Source organism: Falco punctatus, assembly GCF_963210335.1.
Source record: "Falco punctatus genome assembly, chromosome: 9".
Classification (NCBI taxonomy): domain Eukaryota; kingdom Metazoa; phylum Chordata; class Aves; order Falconiformes; family Falconidae; genus Falco; species Falco punctatus.
Window position 1 is genome coordinate 20,407,138 of NC_137589.1, and position 18,386 is coordinate 20,425,523.

Sequence of the window (18,386 nt, forward strand, 5' to 3'; positions counted from 1 at the left end):
CACTAATTTCAATGATAGCTTTTAGATAGCTGCTTGTTTGGTTTCTGTGTACAATTTCGACATCCTGTGACTTCAGCTTTCACAAGTGTACAAACTTTCTAAAATCTATTTTGTAACAGAACAATTTCCAGAAATGGTGAGAATGCCTTTAACTGGCCCAGTGATCATTCTAAGTAAGTGTTATAAGAATATATTTTCTACTCCTAAAGTTGGTTTAACCCTCCTTACACTTGTAAAAGCTCTACTTAGACCTTTACAACATCATACGAGTTAGGAAATGTATGTGTTTAAGTAGCTCATAGCTGTATTATAATCTTGATGTTTAAATTTTTTTCACACAAACATAAATGACTTGAACTGTCTTTTCAGCCAGATCCACAGCAGCACTGTTCTTGCACTGTTACTGATCATAGTAATCGGTCTCGGACAAGCAGAGGATCAACAGGTTCAGGTACGCTTATCAGTCACAGAATTCAGTTAGATCAAGCAAGAGGTAATCTTTTGGGACAGGGATGCATTTTCTACATAGGTAATTGCACTGAGGAGGTTTTTCAAAGTTCTGTTTCGTGTTTTACACTTTCCATTAAACAGGTTTTATACTTGCATGTAGAGTATGGAATGGCTGCATGCTTTTTTCATTACCACCTGGTAGTTTAAATCATTTAAGGAAGTTGAATGTAATCTGTCACAATGCTTCTCACGTTAAAAGCAGGAGTTGCCAGTTTAAACAGAAACTAGCAACAGCTACTTCCTGTCCAAGGATTTTTCTTCTGCTCAGCTATACAGCTGAAAAAAAATGCATTACTTCCAAAAGAAACTTACTTGTGCTGTATCTGGAGGGGATTCTACTAGATCTGTGCTAGATCTCAAAATTGCATAATCAGCCCGAAGTGTATTTTAAAGCCAGTACTTGTACCAGTATAATTTACATGCATACTCTGAAATCAGAGCTGCTTGAACTGTTTAACAATTGCATGAACTTTATGGAGTTACTTGGTATAGCCTAAAATGGACTTCATCTGAAATGACTTGTTTTTAATTGACTGAAGTATCAAGGCATTCTTGTTAATGTAATGCATAACTTTTACCCTCTAGGTTCCCTTCCTTCCCTGCAAAGTCATCGCCTTATATTGTTTATGGTTAATATGCTTTGAGAATAGTCTTCATAGAGGCTTCAGAGTAGTTACACAGTCACTATCAGGGTTGTTTTGTAGTTTCTGGTTTTCTTTTAATAGTAGAAAGCTACAACATTAAGCTGCAGGTGTGTACGTAAGTGTTAATGGTAGACCAGTGAACCTTACCTTCAGAGATTTAGGTTTTGACCTTTCGCTGCACACACAAGGGCTTGTCTAGCCAGTGGAAGGGGAGTATGTTCATGGATGATGGTAGAGCAGAAAGTTGACTGTTGTGCCCTGGATCAGCTTTTCTGGATGCCATCTTTATAGTGCTCAGCTGAGTTCACCTTGATTGCTCCTCGTTACCTTCAATACAAAGTCCAGTTTAGTATCACCTCCACCTGGAAAGGGTGGCACAGAGCAGGGCATTAGATGCACTGGGTTCTTTTCATCGTAGTGTTTTGGGATTCCTTACGGTGTTGTCAGAATTTCCCACACAAAAATAAACTAACAAGATAGGATTGTAGCTGCAAGAGTTAATGGAAGCTGCAAAAGTTAAGGTAGCAAGTACCTGGGTGATGGGTCTTTTAGCTTAATAGCTGAACAGCCTACTACCACTAATGTAAGTGGTACAAGAGGCAACTTGAGTTTAACAAAGGCACTGAAGTAACTTGTTTTTAAACAAGAGTGGTTCATGCTGAAATTAAAATAAAAATCTGCATCCCCTCCCAAAAAAACCCAATCAATCAACAGTACCTTTAAATGTAAGACGAGTTTCATGACTGCTACATTAAAATAATTTAAATCAGCAACTCTGTAGATTTAAATACTTCATGAAGCATCAAGAAATACAGTAGTTTCCTGCAACACAGCAACTATGAAAGCAGAAGATTTGCCCCTTTTGGAAGGCCCGTCACTTGTCCAAAATTCTGTTAATTATACATAATGCAGTTGATAGCCACATAGTAGAATTAAAAAAAAAAACACAACAACCACCCACCCCCTCACCCCCGCATTTTAATTTTAAGCTAAAGGAGATGTGTTTGGTACTTAGTTTTAATACCTTCCAGAAGTCTTAAAGTTGTACATGATCTCTGTTTATTAGGTCTTCAGCTGCATGGCTCTGTGAAAGGCCACAGTCGAAGTGGATCGGTCACAAAAAGCAAACAAGGGTTCTAACGTGCCATGAAGAAGTCTCTCTCCATCTCCAGTCATGAACCACCTCTCATTCCCAGCAATGTCAACATTGTTTACAGAGAGTTTTCAAACACCCTTCCTTAGAAATAGTTATTTTTATATAAATCTAAGAAACAGCTGCCAAAGATTAGAAGTGGTATACTTAAACATTCCATTTTCTAACACTAGAAAAAGTTACACTCCAGGGAAGGGCAAATATACTCCAGCAGACAGTAAAACCTAACTCCTAGAAAAATCTAGCAAATGCTCTCAGTCATTGCTGTTTTCCAAGTACTGGCTTGTGACTGGTTTACATTGTTACAAGCAGGTACTGCAGAACCTGATTTTTCCATTAGCTGTACAGAAGATTAATCAGGCCTTCCACATCAGTAGTCATTTAAATTTTTTAAACTGTATTTGTATGTTTTAAAGCAATATTATACTATGAAAAGCAAGCACAGCACGTGATACTGCTTCTACAGCTCAAGACTAAGTTAGGAATCCTGTAGTAATGGCAGCAGATAGCACAGTTGCGTAAAACTAAGGTAGCAAACCAAAACAGAACTGACAGCTTCAAGGGTAGCACACCACTGGCTCTGCCTGTGTTACATACTTGTACCTCTTCCTCGTGGCTAAAGAAGGTTTAAGAGGCAAAAATGAGACTTCTACTCTAACTCAGTAGTTCCAGACAGCATTCAAAGTACATTGTCTTCCTGGTGAGGTATGTTACGGTCATTTCACAGAGTAGGCCAGAATCCCTTTCTAAAACTACCTACAATTATACAAGACTTCTGCACTCTGCCGTGGAGCTCCACAACCCACAGATGCCATGTAGCTTTTAATAGACGTTCTGCACTGCGTGACAGACCCACTGGAGGTATTAGCTGTAGTTGCCCTTGTGGCTCCAGATAAGACAAAAACATGAAATACAGGCTTCTCAAAATAAGCGATTAGTTGAAGGTCTTACTCCTAAACAGTAAGTGCCACACTACAAGTGTAAAAACAAGGTAAAGATAACCACTTACCATATTTTAACAAAGTTAGGACACTGCACAAAACCAGTTGTTCCTCCATAATCTAATTAAGGAACACTTTTTTTCTACATTTCCTTATTAATATTTTTTTCAAATTGCAATTCATAACTGAAAAAACCTGTCAGTATTCTTTATGAAGCAGTTCCCGTACTTCCACAGTCTTTAAGTTATTCAGTCCATCAAATGTCAGTGGTACCAGAACAGAAAAAATAATTTTTAATCAATATTGAAGTTTTTCAGTCCAGCTGATCTGAGTATACTGTAATCAAAAAGAAAGCAAAGCAGAACTGTGCAAATATGGCTGAGTTAACTTTCCTTTGCATTTCTAGAAGGGGAAAAATAAGCTCTGGGCTCAACCTAAATCTCTTTAAGTTTGCACAGAGATAAATGGATGCTAAAGAGAGGCCTCTATTCACTGAACTCTTTCAAAATACTATTTCTCTTCACAGTTATGACTACTGGAACATTGTACACTATGTCATTTAGTTACCTCAAGGTAACCGGAGATAAGCATCCCCTCTGTATCAGTGCTATTCCTCAGGGACCAAGTTAGTTTTCTGTAGCTCTAGTGTGTAAGAGTTACAAAAGTATACAAACTTTGAATAGACTTCTAGTAATATAATGTAGTATTTTATAGCCTAGAGGAGTCAGTGTGTTAAAAGTGAAAGCAGCCTCATCATAAGGTAATTTTTGGTTTCTGTATGAACAGTTGACACCAGAGACTTCTCCTGGGCTGTCGATACCTATTTCATATAGTAAACGTTATGTTCAAGTCACATGTTATGCAACTTAATGGTAACACTATACTGTCTCCAAATCAGGATTTTTGAAAGCAGCCAAGTAAACAGGAACAGTTCCCTCCTACCTCTAGCTTCCCCTAAGAAGCTCTGTTAGTTCCTGAATGCTGTCAGTGAAGACCTTCAACTCAAAAGTAAGCGTTCACCTTGTGGCTCGTAAGCCTTTGAAAAATCAATCACAATATAAGGCCAGCCTCATTCCTTTGAATAGTGAAAACTAGTTCCCTTCAAATTCGTGCCCCTGCACACTACATCAAGTGGTTTAGAAACGGGTGAAGCAAAAACCTTCTAAGTATTTGCGCATCTTAAGGAAGTAGTTCACTTCTGAAATAACAGAAGTGTTGACAAATACAGTGAAGTAGCTCATCACTACCGTCCCACAGCAGGCTTCACTGTCATGGTATTGAAGTAACACAGAAGATATTCCTAAGCTTTGGAACATCATGGGACATCATGAACCCTAGAAATACACTGAATAGACTCTGTGCTGTGGATTGTTAACTATTAACCTCACCTCAGTCTGTCAGAGAATTTCTGCATAGTCATGTACATGCTGCAGTCTCATACTCTTCTTAAGGCATCTATCGCAGGCAATCAAAGACCAAACACAAGGTGGCCCTTTCACCTAATGTAGCGTGACCACCACTGACACCACAGTTGACCATATAGCCATATTTTCAGCTGCTATAAAAGTATGTAGTAGTTACTTGACTTAAATCAGGCAGAAGAGTGCACGTGATGTTTGTTTTCAGCAGCTGCCTAGAAAATGTAGAGACAGTAGTGGAAGCAACATAGCACCAAATTCTGCAAAAACTTTTTATTTATTAAATCTGTCATTTTCCGAAGTACCTTTATAAATCCGCTGGAATATCTGGAAAACATCTGTTGAGCTGAACTGCAAAACCTTGAAAAACAACAGAAGGTTTGTTACAAAAGAAGTGTGTGAATAGCAAAAAGATAGTATTTCCAACTCAGAAACCACAGGAATATGGCACTGAAGACTCTCAAAGGTATGGGATTACGCTGCTTTACCCTCAGCTGTACCAATATCCAATAAGTGTTTGGAAGGCAGGTGCTTCAACAAGTTCAATAAACACACCACCATCCCAAACATCATACTGCTTCCTTACTGTAACAAAACTTTTACTCAAAGAATCTGTTTGATCTTAACTGAAGAGCACCAAAGTGATTTTAAACATCTTCAGGATGCATTCCACATCATACCTCCCACTCAAAGCAAGTTGATGTACACGCAGTCCAAAACAGTAGCCCAGAAAAAAGCTCAAATTCTCCCAAATCCACATGTTCTCATACAAAATGACACCTGGTATTTCAGCCTACACAGTTCTTCATTTCTTTCTCTATTTCTTTCCTTTCCTGGCTGCAGTCTTCTTTCCTCCTTTTTTAGCACTATTCCCATATTTTGCTTCCAGTTGGGCCAGAAAGTCATCCATTTCCTTTTCCCGATCTTTATTTCTCTTCTGGGGAAGGGGGAGAAAAAGAAACCAAATTCAAAACTTTCACTACTGCCCAATACAGCTGATTCTATTGAAGATAAGATAGCTACATAAAATCTTGGAATAATTAAACAGGGAATACAAGCTACAGAAGGTATAATACTGTAAAGGAAAAGCCTGCTTGTATGGTCTAGGCCAGGGGTCCTCAAACTTTTTAAACAGGGGGCCGGCGCGCAGATGAAGTGTCAGGCAGCCATCTGCAGCTGCTTGGTTTCCCCCCCAACCCCTGGCCTGTGTGTGTGTGTGTGTTCTGTAAATACCGGGGGCCAGACTGAGGACCCTGGGGGGCCACATCCAGCCCGCGGGCCGTAGTTTGAGGACCCCTGGTCTAGGCTCTATACCTAACTTCCTGAAGTATCAAGACAGAGGTAAAGGGTGACTGTAAAAATTCATGACAGAAGGCTAGGAAAAGCCAATCCACTTCTAGTTTAGACCCAAAACTCTACTACAATTGGAGGAATTATTAAGCATGAACATTCTAGGGAGCTCACTGGATGACAAGAAAGAAGAAACAGAAAACGTTCCAGAACACGGAATGTAAACCGTGTGTTTCTTTCCTCAGTCCCCAAGATGCAAAAGTGAAGTAGCAAGTTCTATTGACTTCTACATCCTCCGGGAATCCCTCAGAAAAAAATCATTAACACTTCCTAATTCCCTAAAACTAGAATTTAAGTATTTTGACTGTGTATGCAATAAGGATATTAGAGTAACTTTGTTAATTTTTAAAAAGATGCAGGAAATAAAATCCATACCATGCTCTGACTTAATTAAAGTACATAGATAGTTAACATTAAGGTCAGGTTTTAACCTCAGGAACTCAGAAGAATTGCAAGGATGCAGAATACAAAGATGCTCAGGGAAAACACAATTATAAGCTGGTAACTTATCTTCAACAGATACGAAAAGCCTTACTTGAATCAGCGCTTTCAAGTCATCTTCTCCACCAAGGCCCAGTTCATCTTTAGTCTTCTCTGCCTCTCTAGCTTCTTTTTCTGCCTGAAATAGCAAACTAGTTTTTTAAAAAGCATTTCGGACAGTATTTGACAAAGCCTTACAGTAGTTACCAATAACTTTTTTTTGCATCTGAATACAAATTGATGCAGGAGAACATGAATGGTTTCCAAGTTTGGCCACAGATGAGAAATTGTCAAAGAAAGCCCATTCCGGTTCCACAGTTTAGTAGATCAGGTTAGGTTTTTTTGCAGTTTCACAATGCTGAACGTGATGTCTGTCCCCATCCCTGTGACCCCCACACACACTTATTTTGTCTTAGTAGCTATTACATTTTCTTTAAGTCAGAAAAAGGTTACTGTGATGTGTATATAACATACTCTACAAAGTGCCCAAAAAAAAACCGGGTTGGAGAAGAGGTCCATTTAGTCCAGCATGTTATTTCAAACTTGCCAGAAGGCAAGCATAATATATTTCTACCATGTATCCTTCTTCAATACAGCAACTCATAGCTTTGTAAATAAACGCAGCGCCATGCAAAACTATTAAGCCATTGTGTATAATAATGAAATGAAAGAATAATAAGCAACAGCCTATTACAACTCTTTTTAAAAGCCTTTCACAACAATTGCAGGGGGGCGGGGGGGGGGGGGGGGGGGAGGGGAGAACACAGGTGATAAATGTGAAAGTCAAGGATTCTGAGAGCAAGATCTGTAACCCAGCAATCCTGTGGCAAACATTTGTCTCGAGAACAGCTGTGTTTATTTCTACCAAGGAAGATTAAAGGCTTATCACAAATAGCGCTTCCCTTTGGTCCCTGATTAATATAACCTACCCGCCTTTTTCTTGCCATTGTTTTCTGCTTAGACTCTTCTAAAAAACATTTGTAGGATGGGACTTCTCCAGAATCGATGGCTTCCTGTATGATTTTCCTTATTCTTGGTTCATCGGTATAGTCCACACACAATACAGACTCCATTATTCTGTCCATGTCCCCCTCAAAATCCACGTACGCTGCTTTAATATCGGCGAGCTCTTCTTCCGAGTGTTTATAGCTCTTCTCAAAATCTTCGATGTCTTTCACCGTGATCTGAAGCAGAGAGGAGACACTCGAGCCGCTGGATTTACCAGGGTGCGGCGACGGCACGCACCCCCCGCCCCCCGACAGCACCTTCCACGAAGCTGGCAAGGTGGACACGGCCACAGCGCTCAGGCTGCGGGCTGTGCCCGCCCCGTCCCCGGGCCCACCTTGTTGAAGAGCAGCCGCCAGTACTCGTGCCAGTCGCGCTCGCCCCTCAGCGCCTCGCCCTCCTCGTCCACCGTGCCCCGCTCATCGTACAGGGCGCGCTGCGCCTCGTCGCTCAGCACGGCATAGGCCTTGCCCAGGACCTGCGGGGAGAGGGGCGCCCGCCCCGTCGGTGGGGGGGTGGGGGGGTGTTATAGTTGACTTGAAATAACTAGAGCCCGAAATAAATTCACTATTTATTAAGGCGGGAAAGCAAAAACAGCTGGGCGGCCGGGGAGTCACAGCTCCATCCAGGCCTGCCAATTCCGACAAGTAACACAGCCCTCTTATCCTCAGCTTCAGGGCCGGTTTAAGCAAACAGTTACGCTTTCGGTCACGTAGCAAGAAGCTGTACATTACAAAACTAATCTATTTTTACACAAAGGTCTAAACAAAGACAAAAATTGTCACAGTAACATGAGATTACGGTTTAACATTGGCCTTGAGAAAGTACATCTTACAACCTCACGGTTAAGTCTTTTCCCGCTAGACAGAACGTTCTCAAATCAGTTGCAGCAAGATCATTCCTGCTGTTAAAACCCAACCCGATCAGCAAACTACCCTCAGTTACTTATTACAGGGGGCGAGCCGCCCGCCCGGCCCGGCCCGAGAGGGGCGGCCCCCCCCCACCCGCGCTCACCTGGAAGCGCCGCGTCGCCTCCTCCTTGTCGCCGGGCTGCGCGCGGTCGGGGTGCACGCGGAGCGAGGCGCGGCGGTAGGCGCGGCTGAGCTCCCGCCCCGAGGCCTGCCGCCGCGCGCCCAGCACGCCGTACAGGTCGGCGCTGCCGAACGCGGCCCTGCACTCCTCCAGCAGCCCCATCGCGCCGCGCGCCTCCCGCGAGAGATGGGCGGCGCCGGGCCGCGCGTGCGCGGCGCGCCACGGTGGGGGCGGGGCCAGCCGGGCTTCCCGCCGCGCTGCGCCCCGCCCCGCCCCTCGCGGGGTCCTGCAGCGAACCGCCGCGGGGCGGGAGCCAGCGCCTGCCCCCGCGGGGGGGGGGGGTGAGGGGGCGGCAGGCGGGAGAAAGGGCCACACAAACAAACAAGGCCAAACAAAAAAAAAAGCCGAACGCGGGGGAAAAAAAAAAAAAAAAGAAAAAAAAAAAGGGAGAAGAGCAGAGCGGGAGAAGAGCTAACCTGTTTGGCTTTCCAGTTCCCACCACTAAACAAGCAGCTTTGGTGGCTCCTGTGGATCACTCAGGATGAATGAAACCCCCGATCCTGGAAAAGCTTGCCTTTCTGCTAAACCACAGACTATGAAATAGCTGAGACGCCCCAGAAGAAAACCAGCAGCTCTTCAAAACAGCTGTATTTATTAAATGAAAATCGACAGTTTAAGCAGTTCATACATTTTCTGTTCTTTACAGGCTGCCCTAAACATGACAACAGGATGGTAAAAGTGTTTGCATATATCCAAACAAACCATGGAATAAAAGTTCAATAAAGATACTTTTATACAAAACTGACATTGTCTTTAGTTAAATGCAACATAAGTGTTGTACACAGGTTGATACATTAAAAAAAAAAAAAGACGGATGCATAAAAGTATTTTACATTTCTTGTGCCTTTTGTTGAAATGCAGAACATTTCACTACCAATACCACGGAGGGAATAAACCACAGCAGCAACTCAGATTTCAGCTCTTACAAAATTTAGATGCTAACATTGCAGAATATTCTCACTTTTATAAAAAATATCCTATAAACGCTAGTGTTAGCTACCGTTAATGGAGAGCTCTGCTGATGTCAGTATCACTATTCACAGCTTGATTAACCAGTTACCGTTGCACAGCTCGGGCTATGCCCGCAATGATTATTTCAGTCAGTTCCGTGACACAGTGAACCCCGTCCGACCCCATCACCTTTTTCACTTCTCCAGCGGGCCCTTCATGGGTTTTCCAGATTTCAGTGCTAATGCCGACAGCAGCATTAACACAGCAGGATGAAGACAATGCAACCAAAGGGGACTAAATATGAAATACTTAACCATTTTATTCTTCTGATCTTTTCAACTGTAATTTTGCCTTGTTTTCATGTGAGGAAGCTTTGGCTGTTGCGGTTTTCTCTTCAGTTTCAGCAGTTTTCTTTTTTGGCCTTGGCTTTTTGGAACGTATCAGGTCTTCACGGCCAAGTTCAACCATTTTTGCTTCCCATGACCTCATTTCATTCTCATACCGAACCTTATCATCTTCAGCAAGCTGCAGGTATGGCTGGAAGAAAATCAGGTATCAACAGTTACAGCAGGGGCTTTGTCTGGGTAACTGCCATGTCACATAATCCCCTCAGATACAAAGGGACTTCGAGCAAGACCCAGTCACTGTGCTTCCCAGGCATTCGCATTCACCTCCCGCAAAGTTAAAAAAAAAAATCATCAAACTTGCACAAAACCATAAAACCTTAGCACTGAAGTACAGTTATGTCAACAGATGGCCACTCCTGAAAAGGGAGTTTATTCAATATTGCTGCTAACAACACTAACAACAATCTGGAAGAAGGGCATTCAGGCGGAAGGACAGTGAGGTACAGAATATTTGAAAATGTGGAGGTTTAGATTCACTTTCAGTATAGCACCCCTCCAACTTCCATATACCCATCTGCAGGTTCACATCTCGATACACCAAGAAAGCTGGCAGAAAACTGTCCCCAAGACAACTAAAGGTAATCAATTCCCATGTGCATATCACTAGTAGATTTCTGTTGCTTTTACCTGTCAAAAATCTTTCCACAAGAAGCAAATTACTATGGTGGCATTTAAAAATACTACGTATTATTAGAAAAAAACCTATCTAATGATTGCAAATTATTGCACCTTCCGCACTAGATGCATGTATTTCCAGGCATCAACAACTTCCATCCTGCCCCACTGACTCGCATTTCATCAACACTGTGAAAGAAATGGTCACTAATGGAACAAGAGTAATGGCAATTTTTTTCAAGACACGTAAAACCTCAGAGTATTTTCCTTAATACTAATATTTTGAGCAACCGAGTTCAAAATTTTGTATAAAGTTATAAATTTTAACTCAAGCTTGTCATTTTCTGACCACCTCAGAGGCTCATCAGAACCCACCAACATACCTGCTTTTGAGTACTGGACAGTTTTTGCCACGCATCAAATAATTGCTTCAGCTTTGCCTACAGGATATAGAATATGCAATATATTAGGATTATTTCAACAGCAGACTGACCACAGAGGGTTGCAGGAAATTCCACACTAGCGAAAGCCAAGTATAAAGCAAACAGAAAAAAAAGCATCAAGTCACATGGGCTTAATACCCCACCCTCTTAACGTAATTAAGTAATGAACAATATGGTTCAAACTGCTGGGCATCACCACAGCCACATTTACAGACAGTATCAGGACTAAGCTGTTAAAGTTACTTGGCCTGCTGAAAAAGCAGGCAGACAGAACAGCTGAGCTGATTTATAGCAACATGACTAAATCTCAGCCCACATACTGGTTTCATTTAAACCAAGCCCTAATTTAAGCTGAACCTAGACAAGCATTAACCATATTCACAGGGAACTCTGTACCATGTCAGGAGTATTTTACCTTATGTGTCACACCAGGCCGCAGCTGACTGGAGATGCTGCATTGTATGCAGAAAGCCAAGGAACAAACCATTTCCACTACCCTGATATACTGACTAGAATGCATCAGGCACACAGGGGAGGTCTCCAGCACTTCAAGTGCTGTAATCCACCAGCGCAACTCAAACTGCCCCAAAGCAAGGTTCAGTGTGAAACTTCTGAGCTTGCTGAAGAACTCCTGCATGTTCTGTGACACGAACTGTGCTATAGGAGGTACACCAAACAGTACTACAGAAACAGCAGCAGACCACCACAACCATTTGAAAAACTAGTGTATTTCTATACCAGAACAAAAAGGAGTAGAATTCTCTCCTTACAGAAGAAACAGATGAAGTCTGTAACAGAGATGTGCAAAAAAACAGCACAAATATTTTAAGTCTGTATACCCACACAGCAGTTTATACAGGACATGCCACCAGCAGTATAGCTAGACCACTGCAGCCTAAAAAAGTAACCTAAGCAAAGCAAAATCCAGATACCGAACAGTTTCTTTGAAAATGACAGAATCTAAACCAGATTTTTTTGAATACAACAGATGTATTTTAAAGAACAATCTTTCCTGGCTTACCACAGGTGAAACTCCCTCACTTTCTTTAAAGTTTTCTGACACAAAAATGTTAAAGCCGCTACGAGGTCTCTTAGGTTTTCCAAGCACAGTCAATTCCTTTAAAAACAACAAGAGAAGTTATACAATGCACCAAGCATGCACTTTTCCAAAGCTAAACCTACCATTTGTCTTTATATTCTATACAAAAAGTCAGACTCAAATTCATTTTTTGGTGTTTTATTCTGTAAACTGTATTGGACTGTATTGTCAAGATGCTCTCACCACTTGTCAGGACTAATGCTTAACTAAATTAAGAAAAGCTACGAACTTGAATTCTCACAGACATAACATAAGCATTTCGAAATGATTTGTACTTCAGCTAAGCCTTTTCAGAAACTAAAGACTCTTACTAAATTCCACTCAGTAAGAAAGTCATGACGACACATTTTCTGTTATCTTTGCAGGGCTTCAGTTTCTGGTGTGAAATACTGTGTGTTTGCAGAGAGGAGGGCAGATACCTAACTGCAGGAGATGAGAAGGCAGAACAGAACCAGCAGATTTTCAGGGAAACAGACCTAGGTTTCTGCTACCAGAACACTTCACCTATGGGGTTGGTGGTGAAAGAGGGAAAGTACAGCAAGTTACGGATGTAATTACACTTGTTTTCTCCAGCCCCAAGACATTCCCACTACAGCCTGGATGCTGCAGATTAAACACCTGTTTAGGTATCAGGTATGCCAGCTAAATTCCTTCTGGTGCCATACTCTAAAAAAGGATCGCTAGAATTATTTGGATTTAAAATTACTCTAAGTAGGGAGTCTTTTAAACCAAATTAACTTCACTTTTGCCAATTAGAGCAGTATCACATCAGCAGTTCTATTCACAGGAATGAATAAACAGTAAGTAATCCCTTCAACTGATCCTGCCACTGGACGAACCATATTGTACCTTTACAGGTGGTTCTGTCTCTCAAGATTTATATATAAACCAGCTAAAAGGGAATAGGGAAGATCATCTGAATAAGTCAATAAAGGACACTAACAGATGTGCCTCTGTGCAGCCCTAATTCTACATGTCAGCAGCTATACAGATAGCAAAGTGGCAGAACCCAAACAAAAGAAGGAAAAAAAGCTACTTCAAACAGCTATTACCTTGTAGGGGTCACTGAAGTAACACATTCAAGGCCTTTGTGAAAAGCTATTTCAGGATTTCTTCCCAACTAAACAAAGTGTTGCTGGTTCAAGTATCTTTTATTACCTATCATTTCTCTGGCACCTTTAGGAATAGGAAGAAAAAAGCACAGAGGAGCAACCTCCAAGCATAAAGATATATGCTATGGTTAAAATTCTGGTCTTCAAGCGCAGGAAAGCCACCTAAATAACAGCTAACACTAGCAATTATTTTAGTCCGTGGGGCCTTGTTTTGGGGTTTTGGTGGTAGTTTTTGGTTTTGTTTATTCTGAAAGTCTCTTTAGTATTTCTAAACATGCTTCAACCCTGCTCTGTATACTAGACAAACAGAATCCATGTTCCTTGAAAGAAAAGGAAGTTGAACTTCAAAATACTTACTCTTTTTGCCTTGAATGATCTTCTTTTTGCCAGTCGTTTTCTCCTTTCTTCTTTCAAAGCTGCAGCCTGGGCTGGAGTTAGCTGTGCTTTGTATGAGGCCATCTGCTCTTGATATTTTTGCCAATCTGTCTTTCTAGCTTCCTCATAAGCCTACAACACAATCACCAACCTTAAACAGATGCTTTCAGGCTGTGACCCCATAGGCAGCCCGTGCTGGAGCAGCTCCTGGCAGGAGCTGTGGCCCCGTGGGAAGAGGAGCCCGGGCTGGGGCAGGTTTGCTGGGTGGGCTGGGGACCCCGTGGGGGGGACATGCTGGAGTCGGCCGTTCCTGAAGGACTGCACCTCGTGGGAGGGACCCACGCTGGAGCAGTGTGTGAAGAACTGCAGCCTGTGGGTAGGGCTCACATTGGAGCAGTTCACAGACAACTGTCTCCCATGGGAGAGACCCCACGCTGGAGCAAGGGCAGAGTGTGAGAGGCCCTGCCCCCTGCAGAGGAACGAACAGCAGAGACATGTGATGAACTGACCACAGCCCTGATTCCCTGTCCCCCTGCACCACTGGGGAGGGAGGAGGTAGAAATAAACCAGGAGTCAAGTTGAGGCTGGGAAGAAGGGAGGGGTGAGGGGAAGGTGGTTTTAAGATTTGGCTTTATTTCTCATTACCCTACTCTAATTTGATGGGGAAATGAGTTTATAATTTATTACCCAAGTCAAATCTGTTTTGCCCATCACTGCAATTGCTGAGCTATCTATCTCTCCCTGTCCTCGACCCACAGGTCTTTTGCTGTATTTTCTCTCCCCTGTCCAGCTGAGGAGGGGAGTAATACAGCAGCTTGGTGGACACCTGGCATCCAGCCAGGGTCAACCCAGCCCACCATATGTCCCCTGAGTACTCTGAAGCTCCCGATTCTCTTCAAAACTGTTCTTAGGCCTGAGCGTTTGTTGTACGCAAATGGTTTTTTGTAGTTTAAAACCAACCAACCAAAAATGCTCCACACAAAACAAAAAAACAGAGGACACCAATCCAAGTGAAACAACCACTAAGATTCTATAAGTACCAAGTACACAGATCAAAGACACAAACTCACCTGCTTCTGTGACACTGGTAACGCCTTCCAAGCATCTGCTATTTTTTTAATCACCTCCATACTGCTCGCTTCTGTACATTAAAATTAGAAAGCAAAAAAATAAAGATCAATATTGTATCTTTAGTAAGCTTCTTCAATTTTTTCCCAAGGAAATCTGTCACTAGTATCTTTTTCCTGTACAAATACATCTTCCCTCTTTCTTAAAACTAGCTAACTTACTGTGGCAGTTAAAGGGAACCGTAGCATTTTGGAGCGGTGGAGAGAGTCCTTGCTCTTGACTTAAACTAGAATGAAACGTGCAGTTGTAAACCAAAGCACCACTTCAAGACTGGCAACTATTACCACACTACAACAATATTAGTTTCTTTCTGTTCAGTTGGATACTCTTCTACACAAGACAGGATGGTCTGAACTTGGAGGGGGGCCAGGAAAGAAACCAAAAGTAAGATTTGCAGTTTTCATTTTTTTTTGGCAGAAAGACTGCTGGATTCTTCAAAGCAAGTACAACGTGACCTTACCCACCTTGTAAAGCACATATGCTTGATCTTTATTAAAATAAAGTCCTTGATTTATAATATAATTCAACAGAAGCAAGGTTAAAGAAAAGTAATTTCCTTCTCCAACAAACAAAATTACAGTGAATTAAATCTCTTTAGTTTTCAGCTGGCTGCCTTTTGCCTTTGGATGCCCTTGCTCTATGGTCATCTGCTGAAGTTTCCAGCCAGACCTGAATTTACAAAGAGAGAAAAGTAATAATAATAATAAAATATATAAAAAAATCTGGGGGTGGTAGAAAGAGAATATAAGCTTTTCTTTTCTTGAAAAATCCTTTACAGGCTTTCCCTCCACTTCACCCTAAAAGGAACAAGTAGATCTTCCTCTCTCCCACCTCAAATGTGCATTTCAGCCATGTCAACAGTGGAAAAGTTGAACTAAGCTCTTATCAGTAACCTGACTTCCAGAATTTTTGAAAAACAAGAAAAATAGGGAGTTTTTAATCCAAGTATACCAGTCTTAAAACCTTTGAAAATATGATGCTTTGCCAATGATAGAAGATAACAAGTGAATTATCAGTTTATTTTTAAATATTACCTCTACTGAAACAAGAAAGCACCCAATTCTCAATCTATGTATGATACAGCACATTTATTTGCAGATTATTCGAATTTCAGAAACACGTGGAATACACTGGTGTGGCACACAACCACAGTAAGTTCCAGAAGCTCAGTTCTCAACTTTTCCGACTGTTGAACTCCTGAACTAATGAGCAAAACAGGGTATCAAATGGTTTTCGCTACTTAAGTTTAACACATGACTTGCCCAATATGATCCTTGTTCTTTAAACATATTAACGTTCACTTTACAGTATTTTCAAAATCAGCACAGCTTTCCACTTTGCTGCTCTCTGGCAAAAGTGACTGCACTGCCTATAAATGAAGTTTTTGATAACAAACATATTCACAGAAAACCATTTTTCTCTCATATACTCTGAGGCAATCCAGTACGTGTAGTTTTCAGATTACTAAGCATCAACATAAAATCACATACAGCTCCTTTTATCAGAAACAGCATACTCGAAACACATACAGATTTAAGGATAACTTAGAACCCCAAATCACTGTTAACACATATTGCCCAGGTGAGCTCCTTCTTCTAACGTTTTTTAAGTCACATACAAATATTCACTTTTTTGAGTGATTAAATATCGAAGGCTAAGCTAACAGAGATACAGGCAATAAGCACAGCAATACTGAATTTACTTGTGATACACTATGAGAAAAAAATAGCTTTGACCTCCTGAAATCAGGGTAACGCACTTTACGGCGTTTAGTTTTACCAAGCAATACTTTGTTCCAGTTTCCTTTTCAAACGACGGGTTCTGGAAGGAACACACCGCCTGCCTGCAGAGCGCCGCACGTTCCCGGCCTGAGACTGTGCTCGTAAAAGCAAGGCCAGGCCAACCGCCAGGCTTCTCGCCCCCAACTCCCTTCAGGCCTCGTACCTGGGTTTTTCTGCCGAAAAGCCGCATGATGTTCTTTCAGGAAACGAAAATAGGCTGATATGGGCCGCTTCGGGCGCTCCACCGAGCTGATGCCCCTGGCGAGGCACGCCGCCGCCGCCGAGCCGCCGCCACAGCACCTGCACACAGGGCACCGCCAGTTACCACCGCCGCCGCACGGCAGGCCCGGCGTCCCTCCGAGGGAGACCGGCCGCCCCAGCCCGCCAAGGCAGGGCACCCCCCGCCTCTGAACTCCGCTCCCGCCCCGCCCGCACCTGAGGAGCCGCTGCGCGCCACCGACGAGGGCCGCGGCCCGGCCCAGCCACCCCAGCGCCGCCGCCATCCCGACCTGCCGCGCCTGCGCGCGCGAGGATGGCGCGGCCGCCGCACGGCACCCTGGGACAGCGGCCGCCGCGCGCAAGCCGTCCCGCGGTGAAGCGACGGGATTGGCTGCCGCCGCCATGGCGCCCGCGGGGGACGGAGGCCCCGCCCCACCTTCCCCTCCCAGGCCGAGGTGACCCCGCGCCCCCCCGCGGCCCGCAGGAGCAGCACACCAGTTCCGCAGCGGGGCTCCTGCGCCGTTAGGGCAGGAGGCCGCCGGTAAGCACACCGCAGCAGCAGCCCTACAGCGATCGCAAGGGCGCCGAGCGGGAGGGGGCGAGCTGCGGCCCGGCAGCCGCCCGCCTGGCTGGGGCACCGCCGGGAGCCTGGCTGCAGGGCGAACGCTGCCGAGGGGGCGCCGCTATCGTTCCACCGCGGGGGCCAGCAGGGGATGGCAGGAGGACAGCCGCGCCGCCGCAACCGCAGCCAGGGGCGCGGGGCGAGCGGTGCGGGATCCCACCCGCCCCCCACGGCTCAAGTCACGTCGTGTTTATCGCCGCCACCCTCTCAGCAGCAGAAGGGCCGCACTGCCCGGAGGCCTGCCGGAAGCAGAGACTTCGCTTGGAGTTGTTCTGTAGCATGCAGGAGGCTGCAGGCGGAACGCCTCGCCCGCGGCTGGGGGTGTTGGGTTTTTTTGATCCTCCTGCTAGTGTTGCACTGCGGTGGAAAGTCATCCTCTGTCACATATGGCAGACGGCAGAAATGCTACCACTTGAAATACCAACGTTTTCAAACCATCTCTAATAGAAATCCGTAAAGCAAAAGACAGTATTCCAAGATGCAAGTCAAACTTCCAATTTCATACCGTTCAACACAGATATTGCAAACGTTTAAAAGAGCTCCGAGAACACAAGTCCTACTACCACTGTAGCAGTAAAAAGAAACAATGGCTTTGCCTTCCCCCGCTACACTGTCCTAGTCCAAGTAATGAAGCACTCATTTTAACAACAAAAATACCCACATTTATTCAGCTTACAATTGTAGTGAACAAGGGTATTTTAAGATTAATAGAGCCACTCTACATCAAGCTTTTGTTTCAGAAGTCATCATTACATCATAGATAAAACTGTAGCACAGAGTGACATTCTTCCCTGTACGTGACCCACTCGTGCCCTGTGGGTCAGTAGCATAAAGATAACAATATTCCTCTGCTAGGAACAAAAGCTCCTACTGTGCATGCTTCCCATCCACACCTCAAACTCCCATTTGGCTTTCATTACAGTAAAAAAAAACCCAAATATTTTGGTTGTCTTATTTTATGACAACACGTTTCCCAACTGCAAGTCATTTTTCTTTCATGTGCAAGGCACAGAAAAAAACATTAGTCACACATTTTCATTT

General features: G+C 43.5%; 3 protein-coding genes and 1 long non-coding RNA gene across 6 annotated transcripts in view; 1 reads left to right on the forward strand and 3 right to left on the reverse strand.

The window, feature by feature from the left end:
- The window catches only part of LOC308069473, a 6,822-nt gene extending 4,563 nt beyond the window's left edge, over positions 1 to 2,259 (reverse strand). The window contains exons 1-2 of the long non-coding RNA XR_013930395.1: positions 2,179 to 2,259; positions 1,302 to 2,044 (exon numbers count right to left, since the gene is read on the reverse strand). This is a non-coding gene — a long non-coding RNA (uncharacterized lncRNA). The remainder of the gene's footprint in view (positions 1 to 1,301; positions 2,045 to 2,178) is intronic.
- The window catches only part of FAM149B1 (family with sequence similarity 149 member B1), a 17,054-nt gene extending 12,517 nt beyond the window's left edge, over positions 1 to 4,537 (forward strand). For 2 of the 3 annotated variants that reach the window (XM_080401630.1, XM_080401631.1), the window contains 2 exons: positions 370 to 451; positions 2,221 to 4,537. In XM_080401630.1, coding sequence (XP_080257756.1) covers positions 370 to 451; positions 2,221 to 2,294 — 156 coding nt within the window. In that variant the 3' untranslated portion in view covers positions 2,295 to 4,537. The other variant, XM_080401632.1, reaches the window with a different exon arrangement.
- Positions 4,538 to 4,924: 387 nt separating this feature from the next.
- Positions 4,925 to 8,751, reverse strand: DNAJC9 (DnaJ heat shock protein family (Hsp40) member C9). The gene is made up of 5 exons (XM_080401802.1): positions 8,516 to 8,751; positions 7,839 to 7,979; positions 7,426 to 7,680; positions 6,552 to 6,635; positions 4,925 to 5,603 (listed from the first exon to the last, which is right to left on the reverse strand). Exons 1-5 carry the CDS (start codon positions 8,693 to 8,695, stop codon positions 5,484 to 5,486), a joined length of 780 nt encoding a protein of 259 aa, XP_080257928.1. The 5' UTR covers positions 8,696 to 8,751; the 3' UTR covers positions 4,925 to 5,483.
- A 417-nt stretch (positions 8,752 to 9,168) lies between these two features.
- On the reverse strand, positions 9,169 to 17,142 carry TFAM (transcription factor A, mitochondrial). Its single transcript, XM_080401767.1, has 7 exons — positions 16,940 to 17,142; positions 16,668 to 16,804; positions 14,666 to 14,736; positions 13,578 to 13,727; positions 12,031 to 12,126; positions 10,950 to 11,006; positions 9,169 to 10,081 (listed from the first exon to the last, which is right to left on the reverse strand). Exons 1-7 carry the CDS (start codon positions 17,125 to 17,127, stop codon positions 9,863 to 9,865), a joined length of 918 nt encoding a protein of 305 aa, XP_080257893.1. The 5' UTR covers positions 17,128 to 17,142; the 3' UTR covers positions 9,169 to 9,862.
- Between the last annotated feature and the right edge of the window lie 1,244 nt (positions 17,143 to 18,386).

Excerpts from the sequence above, each read along its gene's own strand:
- TFAM (XM_080401767.1), bottom strand. The coding sequence starts at position 17,127 with ATGGCGGCGGCAGCCAATCCCGTCGCTTCACCGCGGGACGGCTTGCGC. Across the intron at positions 14,737-16,667 it reads TTTTCGGCAGAAAAACCCAG|AAGCGAGCAGTATGGAGGTG; the intron begins GTACGAGGCCTG and ends TTTAATGTACAG. Across the intron at positions 12,127-13,577 it reads GATCATTCAAGGCAAAAAGA|GAATTGACTGTGCTTGGAAA; the intron begins GTAAGTATTTTG and ends TTGTTTTTAAAG.
- DNAJC9 (XM_080401802.1), bottom strand. The coding sequence starts at position 8,695 with ATGGGGCTGCTGGAGGAGTGCAGGGCCGCGTTCGGCAGCGCCGACCTG. Across the intron at positions 7,681-7,838 it reads GGCGGCTGCTCTTCAACAAG|ATCACGGTGAAAGACATCGA; the intron begins GTGGGCCCGGGG and ends TCTCTGCTTCAG. Across the intron at positions 6,636-7,425 it reads CAATGGCAAGAAAAAGGCGG|GCAGAAAAAGAAGCTAGAGA; the intron begins GTAGGTTATATT and ends TTGCTATTTCAG.